The following is a 26298-nucleotide window of genomic DNA, read 5'->3' as shown; positions in this document are numbered from 1 at the left end:
ATTCATAGATCTGGGAGAGTGTCTCGCCAACCTAAGAGGTATTATGGCCTTGTCATTGAGAATGACAATGAGTTGTCGATCATTGATGATGACGACCCTGTGACCTATAATGAGGCTATGAGTAGTGTTGACTCAAAGAAATGGCATAGTGCCATGAAATCCAGAATGGAATCTATGTATATGGTATACAAAAGATAGATTATAGCAGATGGCCAGGTGGAGACCTATATAGTCGGGCTTTTGGGAAAATAATTCAAACAAAGGTAATAGATTAACTTTGATGAAACCTTTTACCTGTAGCCCTGTTAAAATCAGTTCGGATTTTGCTTGCGATTGCTGCTTACTACGACTATGACATCTGGCATATGGCCAGATGGTTTTCTTTTCAAGGGAAATGAAAACCTAGTGGGTAAGCTGCTGCGAACCATATGTGGTTTAAAGCAAGCTTCTCGAAAGATGGAACATTCGTTTTGATGAGACAATCAAAAAGTTTGATTTTATCAAAAAAGCAGATGAATCATGCGTCTATAAAAGGGTTAGTGGGAGCGCGGTAACATTTCTTGTATTGTATTGAAATAGAGTTGACACACATAACAACATAGCAGACCCACTCACAAAGCTACTTTATGAAAGTCACTTTGATCGTCATAATGATAGGATGGGTATTAGATACCAGAGTGATTGGCTTTAGTACAAGTGGGAGATTGAAAGGAATATGTCCTAAGTCCAATCATGTATGAGGATTTAGGAATAACTTTTATGTAATCTGTTTTAATTTCATTGATATTAATAAAGACTTGTTTTGTTTTTATTACGGGCTTTATCTATTTAAGTGTTTAAATAAGATATACCATAGTTTAGAGTAAAGCTTTTTATGGATTATGATGAGATCATAATAGTGAGACCTAAAAAGATGATAACTCTAAACTTAAATAGTTCCTGGTCATAGGATTACTAATTGGTAATTAATAATCCGCAAAGATCGGTACATACTATGCTTGCTTCATTATGAAGGATGTCTGTTCTCATAGACATTTGTGTGGTGACACTTAGCTAGTATGTAGGTGCTTATTATAGAATAAGTTCACTGAACATGACTCGCACAGCTGAACAACTGATGGAGTTCACTCACGTGTCAGCAGTTGTTCACCTAGTGATAGTTGTACAAGTATCCTTAGACTTGAGGTCATCATAGTCATCTTGTGTACACTGAACTATGCTTTGGTTTAGTTCTTAGTCTCCAGGGATAATTATTAGGGCTCTTCTGGGTATAGGAATTTGTACACGAAGATAGTGTATGATCAATAAAGGATCTACCCCTTCCAGTGAAGGAAGCGAATGTTCAAGGCTGATCCACTTATACTAGTTCAGGAATCTCTGGCCAGAGTGAATGAAATTAGAAAGGAGTTTCTAATTTGCATAGAACTACGCATAGTAAATGGTAAGCAAAGTGATTGAATTAGATAGGCTTGACACGAGATCCATGCCTTGTATTTAATCGGGACATTGTAGGGTAGAAGGAGTTTATTGTACGGTAACTATTCACTGACAGGTTCTTGGTATTCTAAGCAGTGAATTCATATTATCCGGATAGTCGCGATATGTTGAGAAGCATCACTCACGATGTAGAATAAATGTGATTACTTAATTAATCATATTTAATAAATTAGAGAATTTATATAAATAATGATAAAATAGTTTTATTATTATTTATTTCTACTACCGGCTTAATATTGAACCTACAGGGTCACACCATAAAAGGAGAATGATTTAATGGTGGAGGAATTAATTAATAATGGCTAATAATTATTTATTTATGAAATAAATAATTAATTGGCAAATTTAATAATTGATTAAATGAGATTTAATTGATTATAAATTAATTAAGAAAAGTTCTTAATATTATTAATTAAGGATTTAATTTTTGGAAATTAAATCAAGAGAGAGAATTATTTCTAAAGTGTTTAGAAAAAGGATTAATAATTAAAAGGTGTTTTAATTATTAATAAGAATAATAAATGGGATAATAATAATATTATTTATGGGAAAATTTCAGCTGAAAATTTTGCCTATAAATACACTATTATAGACCCTATTTTATTCCAACCCCAATCGAACCTGAAAACCCAAAAAGTTTGGAAAACCCAATTCTCTCCACCTCCTTCCTCCTCCTTAACATCGTTTTCTTGGTGGATACCGGTGGAGTGCTTTACACTTGAGGAGCAACTGCTAAGGATCTCTGATCGTTGTCTCCGAATTATTTTTAAAGGTTAGATTCATGATCTGTATGCTTTTATTTGGATTTTGTATGTGTAAAAGTGTTTTGCCATGACCCCGCTGTGATTAAAATCCAACAGTACATGTGTAGTCACCAATCGATTCTTTAGTTCTTGAAAACTTTCTTCACACTTGTCATTCCATACGAACTTTTCATTCTTTCGAGTCAATTTAGTTAATAGCGTAGCTATCTTCTCAAAATCCTTAACAAATTATCTGTAATAACCTGCCAACCCCAAGAAACTTCTGACTTCTGTTGGTGTTTTTGGTCTTTCCCAGTTTAATACAGCTCCAATCTTTGCTAAATCAACCTTGATTCCGAAATTGCACTTCTCATAACCAGAATTCGTATTTCAAGGATTTCACGTAAAGTTGTTCTTTTCTTAAGATTTCCAAAGCAATCCTCAAATGCTCGGCATGTTCTTCTCCAGTCTTCGAGTAAATCAAGATGTCATCAATAAATACAATCGCAAATCTATCCAAGTACTTCTTGATTACTCTGTTCATCAAATCCATGAATGCTGCTGGTGCTTTAATAAAACCGAATGCCATTACGAGGAATTCATAATGTCCATATCTAGTACAAAAAGTAGTCTGGGGAATATCCTCAGCCTTGATCTTTAACTAATGGTATCCAAACCTCAATTCTACCTTGGAAATCCATGCAGCTCCTTTTAACTGATCAAACAAATCGTCGATCGGTGGTAAATGATACTTATTCTTGATAGTCAACTTATATAACTCACGATAATCGGGACATACTCTCATGCTCGATCTACATGAACTTGGTCATCATTCGCTAATTTTATAATTAACTTCTCTCCCAACCGTTGAATTTCACAACATATATTATCAATGAATTCCTCAAAAATAAAAGATCGTGTGGCTCTAGAATCAATCAATACTTTTGCATCTACTGAATTCACAAAAAGCGTACTTGCAATCACACTAGGACTCTACACAGCTTCCTTCATAGTCATATTAAAAGTTCTCGCTCCAGGCGGATTGTGTTGTGCTGGTGGAGGTAATGCCAATACTTTCGGAACACTAGCTATCATCGCTGGTCCTCTGCAATCCCTGGCAACATGCCCTTTCTTCCCGCACTGGAAACAAGTAAATTCTGATCTCCCTGCTGGACATTCATTGGAATAGTGTCCTTTCTTTTTACACTTGAAGCATGCCACATTTACCTTATTGCAGATGCCCGTATATTTCTGACCACATGTTTTACAATATGCTAATGGGGGTCTGATGATTCCCTGCTGGTTAGGAGCTTGGAAATTATTACCCGCTCTCTGATTCCCTTGTCCAATTAAAATTCATATTTGTCCGGGAATTAAATCTCGGCTTCATATTGAAACGGTTCTGAAAATTTCCTTGTCCCTTTTCCTTTTGGTACATATCACTTTCTCCTTTAGTGATCATGGCTTTCTGAACCATGACTGTATATGTCATCAATTCAAATACTGCCACTCCTCTATGAATCCATGGTTTCAATCCCTGCTGAAATCTCTTAGCCTGCTGCTCATCAGTATCCACCTGTTCCGGAACAAACCTAGCCAATTTCGTAAACTTGGTTTCATATTCAGTCACTGGCATATTTCCTTGCTTCAATTCTAAGAACTTGATTTCCATCTGGTTCTTCATATAGTGAGGAAAATACTTTTCCAAAAATAACTCAGTAAACCTATCCCAAGTTACGATACCTTCCCTTTCTAAAGCTTTCTTGGATTTCCAACAATAATTTGCTTCTCCTTTCATGAAATAGTTAGCAAAATCAGTCTTTTAATCCTCTTCAACTTTCACAAGTGCAAACGTTTTCTCCATTTCTTTCAACCAAACCCTAGCCTTAGTAGGATCCGTTGTACCCTCAAATTTTGGAGGCTTAACTGACTGAAACTTCTTAAAAGTAACAACAGGTACAATTGGTTTTATCTGAGGTTTAGGACGAGGTGGCTGTTGCAACATTTGTTGCTGAAACTGCTGTTGCTGTTGCTGAATCTACTGCTATATCATTACCATCTGTTGTTGCATCAGATGGAACATTTGGTTCATGTACCATTATTATGTCCCTCAGAATTGTTGTTGGAGGTTTCAGTTCTGGTCTTTATTTTTTGTGCCATTTTTCTGATAATAAAACAAATAATTCTTTTTAACAATTTATTAAACAGTTGATAATGGATAAAGAAATAATTTGGTTAGTATTAACACAAGAAATTTAAACAATTGATAGTGGAAAGAAAAAAAAATTGATAGATATCAAAACAGGAAATTAAAACAGTTCAGAACTTAAACAAATCATTTGAAATAATTTTAAAATTTTGAATAATAATGGTACAACACTGTTTTAAATAAAATAAAATTTAAGATATGGAAAAACTGTAAAGCAGTAAAGTAAATGTAAATGCTGTAAAGACTGAAATTTAAATAAATAAAAGGAAAAAGTTGAAAAAATTTATTTTATATATATCTTACACCATCCACAGGTGTTAATGGTTGATACAAAAGGTCTATCATCAGGTCTGTCATAACTACTGCGGATATATGCCAACACTGAGTACTACACACATACATATCTGGTCTCACTATACTATAGCTGCCTCTATCTACATATATCACATATAATACAATAACTCAATCCAACTATCAAACATCAAAACCCTTACAGAATGCGTCTCAACTCCTCACGGAGGGTCTCAATCACTGACTGTTGTTAGTCACTAAATAAGCGCTAAAATACACGCAAGTATACGCGTTCGCAAGTAGTATAAGAATTAGATCAAATTCGTTCCCACATAGACTCTTTGGTTAATTAAAGAATATGCACCTATGCAACAATGATATGGTTATTATCCAATGCTAAGATGATTAACAAATTGAGAATATTTTAACTAAACTTAAGCTAACAATTATAACTAAGAGAATAAGAATAGTTGAATTAATATATATGATAAACATGGGATTCTAACTTCATTAGATACTTCATTCAATAGCCTTTTCGTTCTTAACCTTAGCATGTAATAGTGATGACACTAATCAAATAACACGAAACTGATAAACGCCAACTTTTGTTGCACGAATACCATACTACCATACATCCACGAAAGAGATAAAAGCTGAATAGACACCAATTATATTGAGACCCTATATGTCTATAGAATTTGACAACATAACGGTTTAACGCACAAGTTATCTATCGTGATTACATAGGGCAAGTAAGATGGTTGAAATCACCTACAAATCATGCATAACAAATACATGAACCTAAGGCATCGAAACAAATCAACTAAAGAAATCCATAAATAAATTTTCTAGAACCCCACGATAACGATTAGCCCATAATCGGACTCATCATCAATGTGGGTTTTGATGAAAGCATGTTATAATATGAAGGGTTTTTAGCACATAAACGAAGCGAAAACGTAAATTTAAATCTTAAAAAAACCGAAACCCTCCGCAGGATCCATGCGAAAAATAATATTTAATTTGTAGTTCAGTGTGTTTACCTTAAGAAGCTTTGGTTTAATGGAAAGATAGAGGTCCTTAATGGCGATCCAAAAACGATGAACGGAGATCCTTAGCAGCTGCTCCTCAAGTGTGAAGCACTCCACCGGTATCCACCAAGAAAACGATGTAATGAAGGAGGAGGAGATGGAGAGAATTAGGGTTTTATAAATCTTTTTGGTTGAGGCAAAAATAGGGTTTATAATAGTATATTTATAGGCAAAATTTTCAGCTGAAAATTTTCCCATAAAATATTATTATTATTAACCCTTTATTATTCTCACTAATAATTAAAACACCTTTTAATTATTAATCATTTTTCTAAACTCTTTAGAAATAATTCTCTCACTTGATTTAATTTCCAAAAATTAAATTCTTAATTAATAATATTAAGAACCTTTTCTTAATTAATTTATAATCAATTAAATCTCATTTAATCAATTATTAAATTTGCCAATTAATTATTTATTTCATAAATAAATAATTATCAGCCATTATTAATTAATTCCTCCACCATTAAATCATTCTCTTTTATGGTGTGACCCTGTAGGTTCAATATTAAGCCGGTAGTAGAAATAAATAATAATAAAATTATTTTATCATTATTTATATAAATTCTCTAATTCATTAAATATGATTAATTAATTAATCATATTTATTCTACATCGTGAGTGATACTTCTCAGCATATCGTGACTATCCAGATAATATGAATTCACTGCCTAGAATACCAAGAACCTATTGAGTGAGTAGTTACCGTACAATAAACTCCTTCTACCCTACAATGTCCCGATTAAATACAAGGCATGGATCTCGTGTCAAGCCTATCTAATTCAATCACTTTGCTTACCATTTACTATGCGTAGTTCTATGCAAATTAGAAACTCCTTTCTAATTTCATTCACTCTGGCCAGAGATTCCTGAACTAGTATAAGTGGATCAGCCTTGAACATTCGCTTCCTTCACTGGAAGGGGTAGATCCTTTATTGATCATACACTATCTTCGTGTACAAATTCCTATACCCAGTAGAGCCCTTATAATTGTCCCTTGAGACTAAGAACTAAACCAAAGCATAGTTCAGTGTACATAAGATGACTATGATGACCTCAAGTCTAAGGATACTTGTACAACTATCACTATATGAACAACTGCTGACACGTGAGTGAACTCCATCAGTTGTTCAGCTGTGTGAGTCATGTTCAGTGAACTTATTCTATAATAAGCACCTACATACTAGCTATAGTGTCACCACACAAATGTCTATGAGAACAGACATCCTTCATAATAAAGCAAGCATAGTATGTACCGATCTTCGCAAATTATTAATTACCAGTTAGTAATCCTACGACCAGGAACTATTTAAGTTTAGAGTTATCATCTTTTAGGTCTCATTATTATGATCTCATCACAATCCATAAAAAGCTTTAATCTAAACTGTGGTACATCTTATATTAACATTTAAAATGATAGAGCCCGCAATAAAAACAAAACAAGCCTTTTATTAATATCAATGAAATCAAAACAGATTACATAAAAGTTATTCCTAAATCCTCATACATGATTGGACTTAGGACATATCTCTTTCAATCTCCCACTTGTACTAAAGCCAATCACTCTGGTATCTAATACCCATATTGTCTTTATGACTATCAAAGTGACTCTGAGAAAGTGGCTTTGTGAGTAGGTCTGCTACTTTGTTATGTGTATCAACTCTCTCGACGTTGACATCTCCTCTAATTTTCAACTCAGATTCACCACCAAAAACAAGAAAAATGTCCTGAGTCCTTCGCAAGTACTTAAGGATGTTTTTCACTGCTTTCCAGTGGTCTTCACCTGGATTGGACTAATATCTGCTCGTCACACTAATTGAATAAGCAACATCAGGCCTTGTACACAATATCGCGTACATGATAGATCCTATTGCTGAAGCATAAGGAATCTTACTCATACGCTCTCTTTCCTCAGGTGTCTTAGGAGACATTTTTTCGGAAAGGGACACTCCATGGCTCATCAGTATGAGACCTTCTTTAGAGTTTTCCATGCTAAACCTTTTAAGCACTTTCCGAATGTATGTACGCTGGGTAAGACCTATCATTCTTCTAGATCTATCTCTATAAATCTTCATACCGAGAATGTAGGATGCTTCTCCCTAGTCCTTCATGGTGAAGTTCTTTGATAGCCATACTTTGACTGATTGTAGCATCGGTATATCATTTCCTATAAGAAGTATGTCATCCACATACAATACAAGAAATGTTACCGCACTCCCACTAACTTTCTTGTAGACACATGGTTCATCTATATTTATGATAAAACTAAACTCTTTGATTGTCTCATCAAAACGGATGTTCCATCTACGAGAAGCTTGCCTTAAACCATATATGGTTCACAGCAGCTTACACACTAGGTGTTCATTTCCCTTGGAAAGAAAACCCTTTGGCTGTGTCATATACACTTCCTCCTCAAGTTCCCCATTGAGGAAGGCCTTTTTCACGTCCATTTGCCAGATCTCATAGTCGTAGTAAGCAACAATCGCAAGCAAAATCCGAATTGATTTTAACAGGGCTACATGCGAAAAAGTTTCATCAAAGTCAATCCCTTGCCTTTGTTTGAATCCTTTTGTCACGAGCCTGGCCTTATAGGTCTCCACCTGGCCATCTACTCCAATCTTTCTTTTGTATACCCACTTGCACCCAATAGTCTTAACACTTTCAGGCGCCTCAACCAGAGTCCATACTTGGTTGGTATACATAGATTCCATTTCGGATTTCATGGCACTATGCCATTTCTCTGAGTCAACACTACTCATAGCCTCATTATAGGTCACAGGGTCGTCATCATCAATGATTGACAACTCATTGTCATTCTCAATGACAAGGCCATAATACCTCTCAGGTTGGCGAGACACTCTCCCTGTCCTACAAATGGGCTATTCCACAGAAGGTTGTTCAGTCTGAACAGGTGTTTCCACTTGATCCGTAGTAGTTTGTGCTTCTTGAACTTCATCAAGTTCAATTTTGCTCCCACTGTTTCCTTCAAGGATAAACTCCTTTTCCAAGAAGGTAGCATGTCTGGAGACAAACACTCGATGATCGGTGTAAAAGTAATACCCCAAAGTCTCTTTAGGATATCCCACAAAATTACATTTTACGGATCGAGATTCTAGCTTATCTGGGTCAACTTTCTTGACATAAGTTGGACATCCCCAAATCTTAACGTGTTTAAGACTCGGTTTCCTTTCTTTTCATATCTCATATGGTGTTTAAGGAACATATTTGGAAGTCACCTTATTCAGTAAATATGTTGAGGTTTCCAATGCATAACCCCATAGGAATACTGGAAGATTCACATAGCTCATCATGGACCGAACCATGTCTAACAAAGTTCGATTTCTCCTTTCAGATACCCCATTTAACTGTGGAGTATATGGAGGAGTCCACTGGGAGACTATACCATTTTCTTTGAGATAATCTAGAAACTCTCCATTTAAGTTTTCACCACCTCGATCTGATCGAAGAGTTATAATACTGTGTTTGGTTTGTTTCTCCACTTCATGTTTATATTCTTTGAACTTTTCAAAGGCTTCAGACTTGTGTTTCATCAAATACACATATCTGAATCTAGATCTATCATTTATGAAAGTAATGAAGTACGAAAATCCACCCATAGCTTGCGTAGGCATTGGTCCACATACATCTGTGTGTACCTATCCTAGCAAATCTGCAGCCCTCTCTCCATGTCCACTAAATAGAGATTTGGTCATTTTACCCAATAGACAAGACTCACATGTAGGATATGATTCAAAATCAAAGGGGTCAAGTAATCCTTCCTTATGCAATGTCCGCAGTCTATTTTCACTAATATGACCTAGCCTACAGTGCAATAAATAGGTCAGATTTTCATCATCTCGTTTTCTTTTATTAGTTTGTTCAATCTGAAGTAAATCATGCTCTACGTCACACACATACAGACCATTATTTAAAATGCCACGTCCAAAAACAACATTATCTCTAAGGATAGAACATTCATTATTCTTAATAATAAATGAAAAACCATCCACATCCAACATAGGAATAGAAACAATATTCCTCACAATAGAGGGAACGTAATAACAATTATTCAAAATAATAGTCTTGCCCATAGGCATATGTAAACTAAATGATCCTACAAATATGGCCACAACCCTTGCTCCATTGCCCATACGTAGAATCACCTCATCTTTTTCAAGAGTCCTACTTCCCTTTAGTCCCTGTAACGAATTGCAAATATTAGAACCACAGGCGGTATCTAATACCCAAGTAGAAATTTGACCTAGTGACATATTAACTTCGATCATGAACATGCCTGAATCAGAAGCGGTAGTCTCACTACCCTTCTTCTTCAATTCTGCAAGGTAAACCTTGCAGTTCCTCTTCCAGTGCCCCAACTTGTTACAGTGAAAACAAACAGCTAAATTAGGACCAGTCAACTTGTGAGCATCTAGTATGCTCCGGAGTGATAGTGCAGAAGACATGACGAATATAGTAAATCTGTAAATGATAAACACATAACAACACTTAGCAAATATTCAATTTCATTTTCAAAACACTATATGAATCGGGTCTTTATTCATAAGTGTCTCCCACTAGTTTATCTAATTTTTTCAACCCCCTAAGTGAAAATTAAGCATTCATAATGCTAGTGGGAATAGGGATCCTACATTCCATCACACAACCTCGGCTGTGGCACGAAATGTCATGTGATGTTCAATAGGAAGACAACTCTTGTCAATTACATCTTATGTTATTCCCTAATGTAAGTTTAGCCTCTTGAATAATTGAGTCACCGCTGTGGCACGACAAACTCAATATTCTAAGTCAAGTCTAACCCAACATTTCGTACAATTGAATCAGTCTCCAACGGCCCACGGCTGTAGCACGTACCGACCATTAGATTCCAATTTAATGTACACATCTCTATGTAATAGACAAGTATTTCTTATTTAGAAATCAAAGCCCTCGGCTGTAGCACGAAACGACAATGATTTAAAAATAAGAACCACTTTCTACCATGTTGGAAGGCTATGACCGACACAAGCCCGTTGTGTCATTGGCCAATTACAACTTGATATTATTTAATTTTAGAGGGATTAAATTACGTTACAATCATAATCATATTATAAAGAGATTCTTCCTTTTAAATTAAATATTTCAAATTAATAATCGGTAATCAGATGATTCCCAGATCGGGTGGAGCATTGTCAAGAGGCGTCACTTAATAACCCTTTCTTACAGATAGAAATCTGTTGTTGACAGAATCATCCTTTCTCTCAATATTGAAAATTCATATTCAATTACGTGTTTCATAAACACAAGAATCTCATGATCGTATTCATAATATTTATTGTTAAGGCAAGAAACGATTCTTATTCTAGATTTTCTAGAGCACGCCTTATATTGATTTAAGTTCACCTAAATCTATCATCGCATGGTAAACATAGGCATATATCTCATATATAAAATTAAATAAACAAGTAAATGTAAAGTCCAATAAAGTAAATATGTTTGGTTATGGCCCCATCCTATGTGATCTTTATCAAGCTCATGATAAAGATCAAGGTGAATCTAATATGGTGATGGAAATAAATACAACTACTTATTACATAAGTCTTCTTCTTTGTTTAGACTTCTTGTATGCCTCATCTTTTCTTTGTATCACCTCCATTGGATAGCCTTCTTGAGTCTTCAATTACATTACATGATTGAAAGTAAAACTAATCTAATGAACTTACAAGAATAACTCGAGTTACATTCGAGATTTATGATTACAAAGATTGACGACATGCAAGTCGTATTTAAAACCAAAACCAAAACCATTACACTAAGGTCGAAAGGCCATAACCATCCACCCAGGGGCGGAACTAGGAATCTAACATGGGGGGGGACCAAAATAAATAAAAGTAGAAAATATACCGATTTATTTGAGATGGGCACGCACGCCTTTCTTTGATCAAATAAAAAGAATCAATGATCTCCTCGGCAGAAATGGTCTCCGCAATCTCCTTTTCAATATACACTATCAAATAATCCCTATAAAATTCATCTTCCATTCAATTGCGAAGACTTGTTTTCACAATTTTCATAGCAGAAAAAGCTTGTTCAGATGTTGCAGTAGATGCTGGAAGAGTCAAGACAAGCCTTAATAGTCTATCAACTAATGGATACATGTCAGCTTTCCCTTTGGTTACCAATCCATGACATAAATCACCAAGAGTAGACAGATTCTTCAAATCTGGATGAATCGGAACATCTAACCCATAATGTTGTAGTTCACACTGTAGATGGATTTTTTCATCTCCCAAAAAATCTTTTGGATAAAACTTTTCAGCTAACTTGCAAATGTTCTCTATGTTGAAAGACCTGTAACCATCCCTAGGATTTAGTGATGCACTTAAAATGAGAAGCTCTGTCATTTGTTCACTGAATCTATTGTTTAGCTCCTGTAATTGTTGATCTATGGCAGCTGTAAAGATTTCTACTCGGTAATGATGTTCCATTGTCACCATTTGCTTTTGCTTTCCTTGTCGACGAAGAGAAGTTAAAGAAGTTAAAGAAGTTGTATCTTTAACATGGACTAAATCCAAGAAACGCTCCCTCACAAAGCCGTTTTTATCAACGAACTAAACCACAATAGCCATTTGCTCCCTTTTAGAAATATCTCTAGATTCATCCACAATCAAACAATATTTTGCATCATCAATCTCATCACAAATTAAATCTTGCACTTTCCTAGCAAAAACATGTAAAAGTTCTTTTTGAATTTTTGGTGAAGTGTATTTGGCATTTTTGGGGGCTTTATCTAAAATTATTTCTTCTACTTGAGGATTGTAAGAAGCCAAAAGTTTTAACATCTCAAGAAAATTACCCTGATTCTTCGAGTTGCAGCTTTCATCATGTCCTCCGAATGCACAAGCTTGGAATGTCAACCATTTGATTGTATCTATCGATGTTTTAAGACGCATTCGATTTCATTTGATCTCTTCTGCACTTTGTTTCTCCACTATCTTCTCCAAGTGACAAGGCTGATTTTTAAGATTATAATAACATTTAGCCGCAAAATTATGAGCTGAATTAGAACCATCTCCTTTCCCAACATGACATCTAAAAGCACAATCTTTTCCATTGTTTACTTTCCTCCAACTGTTAAACCCCTTGACAGTAAAAGTATTCGAGCCACACCTTCCTAATGCATTTTTAGCAAAAAGAAAACAATAAAAGCAATATGCTGCATCTTTTCTGGGGAGTACTCTAACCAAGGAAATTTATCAAACCAACTCTTTTGAAATCGACGGGGATGATTTTCTGGACCAGAGAAGGGATAAACTTGCACAGGTTGATATGAGGCAAGATCAATGTATGCTCTCCTAATTAAATCTTTTTTATTTGGATGATAAGTCTCAATTTGTTTCCGCAAACCAGGATCACGTATTAACGAATTGAAATCAATAATTTCATCAGTGTTCTCAGAATCAATACCTTCATTAACAATCTCTGGATTTTGAGGATTTTGCTCGGAGTTTCTGTTTATCCCACCAAAAATCAGAGGCTCAACTCCATCTCCAGTGACTTCAATTGAGGCGGCAGAAGGTTCTTCATTTTCACAAGTAGTTGTTTGCTTCTTCTTGGGTTGAAAATAGGATATAATCTCTTTTCTCTTACTCATATTTACGGATTAGATGCAAAGGTAGAGTAGATAAAGAGAGATGATATTAGGGATTGTAATTTTGTAACTTGTATGTATAGTGTGTATTGGGGGTTTTGGGACCGGAGCAGAACAACTGAATAAGTATGTTCTGTTTTTAGACTTTAGTTTTAAGCATCTTTTTTTTGTTTCAAATTGTACTATCTTTATCTTATATGTTTATTTATTAATTATTAAGATTAATGAACAAATTCCATGATTTCCATCTAATCAATATTATTTTGAATGAAATAATTAACAAAATCAATAAAATTTTGTATAATCAATTCTCAATTTCAAATTATTTTTTTAAATCTAGGGGGACCAAAAAAATTTTTGATTGTAAATTTTAAAATTTTATAATAAAATTTTGGGGTTATTCCGCAGTTGGCGGGGACCGGGGCTCCCTTCGGTCCCCCCCTAGTTCCTCCCCTGCATCCACCATGCTCATACAACACATAAAAGCATGTTAAAACATATAATCTGATCTTAACATATCATATTATCCATGATCTCATCATAAAAAAAATATGACAAAAATCTGAAAAATCAGAATCAAATCAGAAAAATAAGAATCACTGTTTACGGGCAATAAACGACGTCAAACGCCTTACAGACAAGTCGTAGATAGCTTTAGCTATCATTTTTGTTCAGACGCATGTTTACCTATGGATTAGGGTATTCGTTTGCGTAAATCAGACACCAGACCCAGATTTCAGCAAATCTGCAGCAGCCAATTCAGAATCCGTATCTAATATGATTCTCATAATTAGAACAAACATAAATCATGTATATATCAGTATATATACAGATTACATAATTATCTTAAAATTATACAAGTCACATGAATATCATATATTCAAAACCATACATATATAAGCATATTATATCAATATCAAATCATGGCGAATCACGTACATGCTCATATATCGAAAACAGTTAAACACATAAACGAATTAAAAGCTTTTCGCAAGTAGCTTTGATGCCATTGAAGGGTTTTTAGCACAAAAACGCAGCGAAAACATAAATTTAAATCTTAAAAAAACCGAAACCCTCCGCAGGATCCATACGAAAAATAATATTTAATTCGTAGTTCAGTATGTTTACCTTAAGAAGCTTTACGTTAATGGAAAGATGGAGGTCCTTAATGGCGATCCAAAAACGATGAACGGAGATCCTTAGCAGCTGCTCCACAAGTGTGAAGCACTCCACCGGTATCCACGAAGAAAACGATGTAATGAAGGAGGAGGAGATGGAGAGAATTAGGGTTTTGTAAATCTTTTTGGTTGAGGCAAAAATAGGGTTTATTATAGTCTATTTATAGGCAAAATTTTCAGCTAAAAATTTTCCCATAAAATATTATTATTATTAACCATTTATTATTCTCACTAATAATTAAAACACCTTTTAATTATTAATCCTTTTTCTAAACTCTTTAGAAATAATTCTCTCACTTAATTTAATTTCCAAAAATTAAATTCTTAATTAATAATATTAAGAACCTTTTCTTAATTAATTTATAATCAATTAAATCTCATTTAATCAATTATTAAATTTGCCAATTAATTATTTATTTCATAAACAAATAATTATCAGCCATTATTAATTAATTCCTCCACCATTAAATCATTCTCTTTTATGGTGTGACCCTGTAGGTTCAATATTAACCCGGTAGTAGAAATAAATAATAATAAAACTATTCTATCATTATTTATATAAATTCTCTAATTCATTAAATATGATTAATTAATCATATTTATTCTACATCGTGAGGGATACTTCTCAGCATATCGCGACTATCTGGATAATACGAATTCACTGCTTAGAATACCAAGAACCTATTCTGTGAGTAGTTACCGTACAATTAATTCCTTCTACCCTGCAATGTCACGATTAAATACAAGGCATGAAACTTGTGTCAAACCTATCTTATTTAATCCCTTGCTTTCCCATTCACTATGCTTAGTTCTATTTAATGTAAATTAGAAACTCCTTTCTAATTTCATTCACTCTGGCCAGAGATTCCTGAACTAGCATAAGTGGATCAGCATTGAACATTCTCTTCCTTTACTGGAAGGGGTAGATCCTTTATTGATCATACATTATCTTCGTGTACAAATTCCTATACCCAGTAGAGCCCTTATAATTGTCCCTTGAGACTAAGAACTAAACCAAAGCATAGTTCAGTGTACACAAGATGACTATGATGACCTCAAGTCTAAGGATACTTGTACAACTATCACTATATGAACAACTGCTAACACGTGAGTGAACTCCATCAGTTGTTCAGCTGTGTGAGCCATGTTCAGTGAACTTATTCTGTAATAAACACCTACATACTAGCTATAGTGTCATCACACAAATATCTATGAGAACAGACATCCCTCATAATGAAGCAAGCATAGTATGTACCGATCTTTGCGGATTATTAATTACCAGTTAGTAATCCTATGACCAGGAACTATTTAAGTTTAGAGTTTTTATCTTTTAGGTCTCATTATTATTATCTCATCACAATCCATAAAAAGCTTTACTCTAAACTGTGGTATATCTTATTTAAATATTTAAATAGATAGAGCCCACAATAAAAACAAAACAAGCCTTTTATTAATATCAATGAAATCAAAACAGATTATATAAAAGTTATTCCTAAATCCTCATACATGATTGGACTTAGGACATATCTCTTTCATAATAAACATAGTCTTTATAAACGAATAATAAACAAAGTACGAAACAAGAGTATAGGTTCAAGAATAAGAAAACTAGCATCCAACGTTACAACTTAAACAAAGAATCACAAGTTAAAACTAGATCTTCTTCGCCTTGGTTGAATTGTGCTAAAACGGTCTTCTTACGTCTTCTCCTTGTGCTCTGGTATGTCTCCTTATAAAAAAAACAAGCTTATTTATGTATATATAGCATCCCCATGCAGAGTAGAAGTCTCCTGGATCAAAAGCCCAATAGAATCAGGATTTCTTTTCTCGACCCGACGCGGGCGCGCGCTTCAACAGCACGGGCGCGCTGGGTTTCTGGAATTTGGGCACGGCCGCGCACTATCACAGCGCGGGCGCGCTGACCTCCTGGCTAAAATTCTGACTTCTTCATTTTTCTTGCTGATTTGGGTCGGCTTTCCATGAATTTTTATTCCAACACCTTCCTAATACCAAATTAGCACCAAAATAATGCTAATTCACCTGATTACCTGGAGAATGCCTGAAAATGTAAAAACACTAGAAAATACATTAAAACACCAACAACTTGAGTACAAATACACTAATTCAAAGCTTTACGGAGCGTAATAAAGTGTCATAAATGCCACTCAACATACTCCCAAACTTGAATCGATGTCTGTCCTCAAGCATAAACAAACTCAAAGAACAAGAAATAAAAATACATGAATGCAACTAAATGAATACAATAATCCCCATAGAATAACTAAACCAATCAACAAGCAACATCTCAACAAATGCAATTACTCGCATAAAGATCAATCAAACCATACAAATCAATCTACAAACCAGAGACGTGCGTGTGTGCGAATGCTTATAGATATACCATCGCAACTAGATCAATAATCATAACTCACTACTCATCAAAGCAATCATAAGTTTATAAATAAAATAAAAGCTAGACTCAAAATAACTTATAATACTTCAATTCTTATATCGGAGTATTACATGGATTCGTGCTTTTATTCACAAAAAAACAACACAAATATGCTTATTTGACCGTGCAATGAATGAGGTCCATAAAAGACTTATAAAATAGTTACCATGTAGCGAGCGTTAGATTAACGGATCACAGATTATACAAGCCTTAGGACACTAGGCACAAAGTCCCCTAAGAACTTAATAACTCGAGTACTGAAGAGCTCACTCGTGATCAATTATACATAACACTTAAATATTTTTTTTTTCTTTTTTTTCTTTTTTTTTCTTTTTTCAACAATTTCTGAATGAGTGTGTTTCGCTCCATCTCATTCAACCCTAGACTACTCATATAAATATGAGCCGGCTACTGGCCATTTGACACCTAGCCACACAACTAGCAATGAAATCCAATTTTCTCCAATTTTTAAAATATCCATGTTAATTTATTATTAAAAGAATATCCTAAATTCTAAATATAAACAAGCGATTAAACCTCGACAAACAAACAAACCATGATCATGATCTAACACTCAAGCAACCTATAAAACTTAGTGAACTACAATTGTCTCTAGCATGCAAATCAATTCGATAAGACTTAACATCACTAAATACGACATCACTATACTAGCATCAACATCACAAGTCAATCGGAAAAATCATCTAAGGGATCATGTTATAATGCAAATGCATGAAACTACATGAACTACTATCATAAAAACTACCAAAAAAATTAAAAAAACAAAAAAAACTACTACATGGCAAAATATGCAACTATATGCACTAAACTATCATGAATATGCAAACTATATGCGAATCACACAAAATATAATCCTTCAACTACTACCCCCAAACTTAAAATATTTAATGTCCTCAGTGAAGGTAATAGTAAGGAATCAGGCGTACCTACTCCGAATCAGGATCATCACCCTCAACGGGTGGTATGTCAGGCGTGTCTGGAGGTGGATACATGAAATCCTCACCAAATACTGGCCACTGGATGTTAACACCTATGGCTCTGAATGCAGTCCCAAGTGTCTGGGTGAGATCACGTGTAATCCTGCTACGGATGTCATGCATCGCATCCATCCTCCTCGCTAGACGCCTATACTGCATCGAACTCAAACCAGCTCCAACCTCTGCTCCTGCTTACTCCTCCTGCTGCTGCTACGATCTCGAAGGACTAGCCTCCTCTCCCAACTGAGCTCTCCATGCTGCTTGACGATCCTACGAAGTTCCACTAGCAAATGTCTGATCTGCCGGCCTTCCACCCGACAGATGGTCATAAGAATAACCAGGCCCCTTAGGATTAGGCTTCCCACTATACCACTCTATCATGTTCAATAGTGTAGAACTATCGATAGGAGCACTGGGAAGCTGCAACTACTCATGTGCGGGCCAATAAAGACCAACTGCCATGCACAACTTCGTCACAACGGATGCATAGGGTATGGAACCCGTAGTACCTCCTCACAAAAATCTTAAAATCCCTTAATATATAACCATCCCCAAATCAACATAGTCTCCCTGAAGAATACCCCACAATAGATGAGCACGCTCCACAGTAATCTCATGCACATGTGATTATGGCATGATGTTAGCACAGATAAAAAAGTTCCATGCACGTGCAAACCTGTTCATGCACGACGCAGGGAACGTAGAGTACTCAGTTATGCCCCTCTTGAACTTCAAGTGAGTCTCAGGCACACACAAAGTAGCAATAATCATATCCAGATCAAAGTCCTCTAAAGACTTATCATTCCAAGTGTCCTAATCGGGCTTCCTCGTGGGCTGCTCAATCACCCTCAGTATTACATCAGCACTATACTCCACTGTCATCCTCCTCACCAAAGTGAAACCATTCTTCTCCACCATCATATTAGCATAAAACTCTCAAACAACACTCATGGGCACAGCAGCGGAAGCCTCACAAAAAGGAATCCAGCCCATCTCCAGAATCATCTCTAACAACTTACCATCCTTCCCTGATGGCAGAAAACCTCACTCCTTTGCTACAGGATTTGAGAGAAGCCTCATGTACTCCACTTCAGCCTCGGGAGTAGAAAACCTCGGCCTCACACCACCCGCACTCGAAGAATCAGTGGTGTTGCTGCTTTCTTGAGTTCTTTGTCTCTTGGGTGCCATTGGGATTGAATAAGAGAGAATAAAAGCTAAGTGTTTAAGAGAGATTTGTGTTTGAGAATTTGAGATGTGGTGGAGAAGTTTGTGTATAAGTGTGTGTATATATAGGTGATGAGAAAAGAATTAGATATGGATTAGAAGTGGGAATTAATTATGGGAATCGTGGGAATAATGGGTTTGATTTGGAGAGGGAAATTTGGGATGTGGAAGAGTAAATTTCGGGTGGGAATTGATTTTATAGCCAAAATCCCGATTTTCTCTTCACAAACTGCTATTTTTTTTGGAAATAGGACCCCGGCGTGGCCGCGTGCTTGAACAGCGCAGGCACGCTCACCTTCTTCTAAATCGGCGTGGGTGCATGCTAGATTAGCGCGGGCGTGCTTGGTTTTCTGGAAAAACAGCGCGGTCGCATGCTAGATCAGCGTGGGTGCGCTCAGGTTCTGATGTTGGCCCTGAATTTTTTTCTTTTTCTGATTTTTTTTTGTGTTTTTCTCATTTCTTCTTGCTTGCTCTACCTACTAATGTACAACAAACTTGGGTTGCCTCCCAAGAAGTGCTTGTTTTACGTTGTTAGCTCGATGTAGAATCCTGAGATCAAACAGACAATAAAACGGCACTAACCACCTCACGGTTTGCCGTGTCACCATAGTAATGCTTCAACCTCTGACCATTTACCTTAAATGCTTGGCCCGGATCATTCTAAAAAATTTCCACAGCTCCATATGGAAACATAGTTTTGATTATGAAGGGCTCTGACCATCTTGACTTCAACTTTCCAGGTTAAAGATGGAGACGAGAGTTAAACAAAAGGACTTGTTATCCCAGCACAAATGATTTGAGCACTAGATCCCTATCGTGCCACTTCTTGACTTTCTCCTTATACATTTTGTTGTTTTCATAAGCTTGAAGTTGAAACTCATCAAGTTCATTCAATTGAAGCATCCTCTTCTTTCCAGCTGCATCCAAGTCCAGATTCAACTTCTTCAAAGCCCAATACGCCTTATGTTCGAGCTCCGTAGGTAGATGACACCACTTACCATAAACCAACTGAAAAGGCGACATTCCCAATGGAGTCTTGTATGTTGTTCTATATGCCCAAACAACTTCATCAAGCTTCAAAGACCAATCTTTCCTTGATGGACACACCATTTTCTCTAAAATGCGCTTGATCTCTCTGATAGATACCTTAGCTTGACCATTTTTCTGAGGATGATAAGCTGTAGCAATGTGATGATTCACATTATACCTGTACATTATAGAAGTGAACTTGCGATTGTAAAAATGCAACCCCTCATCACTGATTATGACTGTCGGAGTTCCAAACCTTGTGAATATCTGCTTGTGAAGAAAATTAAGCACCACCTTCGCATCGTTCATTGGCAATGCCTTAACTTCAACCCATTTCGACATATAATCAACCGCCAACAAGATATACTAATTGTTACAAGATGAGACAAATGGCCCCATGAAGTCAATTCCCTAAACATCAAATACTTTAACATTGAGAAGCACATTAAGAGGCATTTTATCCCTCTTGGACATATTACCCACACGTTGACATCGATCACATTTCAAAATGAACTGATGAGCATCTTTAAACAAGGTCGTCCAAAAGAAACCTGCTTAAAGAATACGAGATGTTGTCTTTTCTCCACCATAGTGTCCTCCATAAGCCATTGAGTGGCAATCTCGCAAGATCCCCCCCCCCCGTTTCGCTGTAAGGAATACATCTCCTGATGATTTGGTCAGATCCTTATCGAAAAAGAAATGGCTCATCCCACATATACCACTTCACTTCATGCAGAAACTTCTTCCTTTGAGCATATGTTAAGTCGGGAGGCATGATATTACTCACAAGGTAGTTCATAATGTCTGCAAACCACGGTTCTTCCTCTTGCACTCCAAACAGCTGCTCATCGGGAAAAGACTCATTAATCAATGTCTTGTCCAGTGTAGTAGCATTAGGGTTCTCTAAATGTGAGAGATGATCAGTGATTTGGTTTTTAGTCCCCTTTATGTCCTTGATCTCTAACTCCAATTCTTGAAGCAAAAGAACCCATCTAATCAATCTAGGCTTTGAGTCCTTCTTTGAGATGAGACATCAAATTGCAGCGTGATCAGTGAAAACTGTCACTTTAGTCCCGAGTAGATAAGATCAAAATTTCTCAAAACCGTAGATGATAGCCAAAAGTTCTTTCTCCATAGTAGTATAATTAAGTTGAGCACCATTCAAGGTCTTACTAGCGTAGTAGACCACATGAAATATGTTGTTCTTTCTCTACCGAAGAACTGCTCCAACTGCATAGTCACTTGCATCACACATCATCTCAAAAGGTTCATTCCAGTCAGGTGCAGTTATGACAGGTGCCGTGATTAAACTCTTTTTCAACGTCTCAAAAGTGGCAAGGCACTCGTCATCAAACTTAAAAGGGACATCTTTCTCTAGAAACTACATAATGGCTTCGAAATCTTCTAGAAGTCCTTGATGAAACGCCTATAGAAAACCGCATGACCAAGAAAACTGCGAATTCCCTTAAGAGAAATAGGTGGAGGAAGATTTTAAATGACCCCCACCTTGGCTTTGTCCACCTCAAGACCTTTACTAGAAACTTTGTGCCCAAGAATAATGCCTTGTCACACCATAAAGTGACATTTTTCCCAGTTGAGAACCAGATTGGTCTCAACACACCTCTTGAGAACATTTCCAAGATTCTGCAAGCATTCATCAAAAGAATTGCCAAATACAGAGAAGTCGTCCATGAACACCTCCACATTCTGGCCAATCATATCAAAAAAGATGGCCATCATACATCTCTGAAATGTGGCTGGTGCACCACACAGACCAAAAGAAACTCGTCTAAAGGCGAAAGTACCAAATAGACAAGTGAAGGTCGTCTTCTCCTGATCCTATGGAGTGAAACAAATCTGATTATAACCCGGATAGCCATCCAGAAGACAATAGTACTCATGACCAGCCAACATGTCGAGCATCTGGTCAATGAAAGGCAAAGGGAAGTGATCCTTCCTAGTGGCCTTATTTAGCTTCCTATAGTCCATACAAACTCTCCAGCCCGTGACTGTTCGAGTAGGAATGAGCTCATTCTTCTCATTAGCAACAACTGTAATACCTCCTTTCTTCGGTACACACTGAACTGAACTTACCCAAGAACTGTCAGAAATGGGATATATAATCCCTGCATCCAGCCACTTAAGAATTTCTTTCTTCACTACTTCCTTCATGATTGGATTAAGCCTTCTTTGCTGCTCAACCGTAGGCTTGCTACCTTCCTCTAGAAGAATTTTATGCATGTAATAAGAAGGGTTGATTCCCTTAATATCTGCTATGGTCCAACCAATTGCCGATTTGAATTCTCTTAGAATCCTCAAGAGCTTCTCTTCATCACTACCTGAAAGGTCAGATGCAATAATCACAGGAAGAGTAAATGCATCACCTAAAAAAGCATACCTCAAATATTCAGGTGAAGGCTTAAGCTCAAGAATAGGAGCTTCCTCAATGGATGGCTTGAGGCGTTTAGGAGTTTTGTTCAATTCCTCCATTCCAAGAGATTCAAAAGGCATATCAATCTTCCTCTTCCCGGGAGAAGCATTTAGATATTGCAATTGCTCATCACCTTCGTCATCTTCACTATCTGAATTTTCCAACAAGGCCTTCTCTAAGGCATCAAACCTTAGCAATTGATCTTCTAAAGTCTCCACAGAATCAACCAACTCCATCTTTAAGCACTCCTCATTTTCTATAGGAAATTTCATAGCATTGAACACATTAAAAGTTACATCCTGATCCAGCACTCGCATTATAAGCTCACCCTTCTGCACATCTATCAAGGTACGGCCAGTTTCCAAGAAAGGTCTCCCCAAGATTATGGGAATCCTCTTATCCTCCTCGAAATTAAGAATTATGAAATTAGCAGGGAAGATGAGTTTATCAACCTTGACTAAGACATCCTCCACAATACCTCGCGGATATGTAATAGAACGGTCGGCCAACTGGAAAGTCATAAAAGTCGATTTTGGATCAGGCAAGTTTAACTTCTTGAAGATTGACAAGGTCATCAAATTAATGCTAGCTTCCAAGTTACATAAGCATATGTCAAAAGACACTTTTCCAATTGTACACGGAATAGTAAAGCTTCCAGGATCTTTAAGCTTCGGAGGTAACTTCTGTTGCAACACAACACTGCATTCCTCCGTGAGAGCAACGGTCTCTAAGTCATCAAGCTTCACTTTCCGAGATAGGATACCTTTCATGAACTTTGCGTAACTAGGCATCTGCTCAAGAGCCTCATCGAAAGATATATTGATATGAAGTTTCTTGAACACCTCCAGAAACTTCTCAAATTGCTTATCTAGCTTTTTCTTTTGCAGCCGCTTAGGAAAAAGCGGTGGATGATATATCTATTTCTCCCATGTATTACCCTCAGGAGTGTGCTCAATAGTAGTCTTTCTTTGTTCCACTTCTACTTCATGTTGCTCTACTTCTTCTTCAGCCCCAGCTTCTTCATTCGAAACTTGCGTTTGTTCGAGATTCGCAACCTTCCCAGACCTTAAAGTGATTGCCTTCATCTGCTCCTTAGCTTTCCTCTGTCCTGGTACTTCAGTGTCATTAGGTAGTGTACCAGGTTGACAATTTATCAAGGCATTGACAATTGGTCCAATTTGATTTTCCAAGGTCTTGATTGAAATAACTTGGCTTTTGCACATGAGCTTCAACTCCTCTAATTCAGATTTTTCATTAGCTTGTTGTAGCTGAAATTACTGTCTTGGTGCATATTGCGGTTGCTGAAAACCGGGGGGTTGTACTGCTTAGCTGGGTACTGCTGATAAGGATGTTGAACCGCATTCTGAGCGTTGCTCCAGCTGAAATTAGGATGATTGTGGTTATTAGGATGATAGATGGCTGTCACAGGTTGTTGCGATCGCTAAAAGTAGCTCACAAATGGAGCTGATTCACTAGAAATAGCACACTGATCAGTCTCATGGGCACCAGCATAAAGGTCACAGACACTAGTGACTTGATTAACTCCATAATTAGCCAAAGTGTCCACCTTCATCGTCAAAGCTTTAAGTTGGCCAGCTATAGCAGTTGCTGCATCCAACTCCAGAATTCCTGCTACTTTTCCCTGAGTCAGTCTCTGGGAAGGATTCTGGTATTCATTAGCAGCCATAAGCTCAATCAATTCATAAGCTTCATTGTAGCTCTTAGCCCACAAGGCTCCTTCTGATGCTGCATCAAGCATGAATCTAGAAGTAGCACCTAATCCATTGTAGAAATAGTTTATAATCATCCAATCAAGCATGCCACGATGTGGGCACTTCCTTAGCATCTCCTTATATCGATCCTAAGCCTCACACAGAGATTCTCCAGTATGCTCAGCAAACTGAGTAAGAGCATTTCTAATTGCAACAGTCCTCGCCATAGGAAAGAATTTAGTGAGAAACTTTTGAGAAAGATCTTCCCAAATAGTGATAGACCCTGGTGGTAAAGAATGTAACTAGCACTTAGCTTTATCCCTCAGAGAGAATATGAACAGTCACAGCTTGATAGCATCTTCAGTCACACCATTAAACTTAAAAGTGTCACAGATCTTGATAAATTCCCTGATGTGCATGTTGGGGTCTTTTGTAGGAGAACCCCCAAACTGAAATGAGTTATGTATCATCTGAATCGTGCTCCACTTGATCTCAAAAGTGTTAGCCGAGATGGCTAGTCTGATGATGCTTGACTGAATATCATTGATCTTAGGATGAGAATAGTCCATCAAAGCCTTAGGACTTCCTGTTTGATCTCCCCTGACTTCTAAAATTGGTTCCTCGACTTTCTTTTCTTCTTCTACCTTCTCTTCGTCCTCAACAACTTCCCTTCGAACCACTACAGCTTCTTCCTCGGCTTGATCCAGATTTCTCTTACGAGACCGAGAATGCGTATGCATACACACTCGCTAGAGTACCTGAAATAAGACAAAGAAACAGATACGTAACAATGTCCGAGTCAATGAACTTTAACGAACACTGATTACAAACACATAAACTAAAAATTAACACCGAGGTGCCCGACAGTGGCGCCAACAACTTGTTAGTCACTAAACAAGCGCTAAAATACACGCAAGTATATACGTTCACAAGTAGTATAAGATTTAGATCAAATTCGTTCCCACAGAGATTCTTTGATTAATTAAAGAATATGCACGTATGCAACAATGATATGGTTATTATCCAATGCTAAGACGATTAGCAAATTGAGATTATTTTAACTAAACTTAAGCTAACAATTATAACTAAGAGAATAAGAATGGTTGAATTAATATATATGACAAATATGGGATTCTAACTTCATTAGATACTTCATTCAATAGCGTTTTGTTCTTAACCTTAGCATATAATGGTGATGACACTAATCAGATAACACGAAACTGATAAACGCCAACTTTCGTTGCACGAATACCATATTACCAGACATCCACAAAAGAGATAGAAGCTGAATAGAAACCAATTATATTGAGACCCTATATGTCTATAGAATTTGACAACATTACGGTTTAATACACAAGTTATCTATCATGATTATATAGGGCAAGTAAGATGGTTAAAATTATCTACGAATCATGCATAACAAATACATGAACCTATGCTAGCATGGCATGTTTTAACCCTTAAATTCACTTTCACTTCATTAAGAATTAACACACTATCTTATAAGTTCGCGACGCTCATAAGACGAATAAGCACAACCAATACTAGGTTATGATACAATCATCACACACTAAGGCATCGAAACAAATCAACTAAAGAAATCCATAAATAAATCCGCTAGAACCCTACGATAAAGATTAGCCCATAATCGGACTCATCATCAACGTGGGTTCCGAGGTAAGCATGGTATAATAAATGTAGTCTTTATAAATGAATAATAAACAAAGTACGAAACAAGAGTATAGGTTCAAGAATAAGGAAACTAGCATCCAATGTTACAATTTAAATAAAGAAT

General features: G+C 36.5%; 2 protein-coding genes and 1 non-coding gene across 3 annotated transcripts; 1 reads left to right on the top strand and 2 right to left on the bottom strand.

The window, feature by feature from the left end:
- Positions 1-11869: 11869 nt before the first annotated feature.
- LOC141679864 (uncharacterized) lies at positions 11870-12325 on the bottom strand. Its single transcript, XM_074486238.1, has one exon. The coding sequence runs from the start codon at positions 12323-12325 to the stop codon at positions 11870-11872; it is 456 nt and encodes a 151-aa protein (XP_074342339.1).
- A 114-nt stretch (positions 12326-12439) lies between these two features.
- Positions 12440-12781, bottom strand: LOC141679863 (uncharacterized). Its single transcript, XM_074486237.1, has one exon. It carries the CDS (start codon positions 12779-12781, stop codon positions 12440-12442), a length of 342 nt encoding a protein of 113 aa, XP_074342338.1.
- An 11827-nt stretch (positions 12782-24608) lies between these two features.
- Positions 24609-24715, top strand: LOC141681213 (small nucleolar RNA R71). The gene has a single exon (XR_012558654.1). It is a non-coding gene; the product is annotated as a small nucleolar RNA R71 (small nucleolar RNA).
- The last annotated feature ends 1583 nt before the right edge of the window (positions 24716-26298 follow it).

The sequence above is a fragment of the Apium graveolens genome, chromosome 8 (genome assembly GCF_009905375.1).
Source record: "Apium graveolens cultivar Ventura chromosome 8, ASM990537v1, whole genome shotgun sequence".
Lineage (NCBI taxonomy): Eukaryota > Viridiplantae > Streptophyta > Magnoliopsida > Apiales > Apiaceae > Apium > Apium graveolens.
This window is presented reverse-complemented; position numbering and strand designations above follow the sequence as displayed.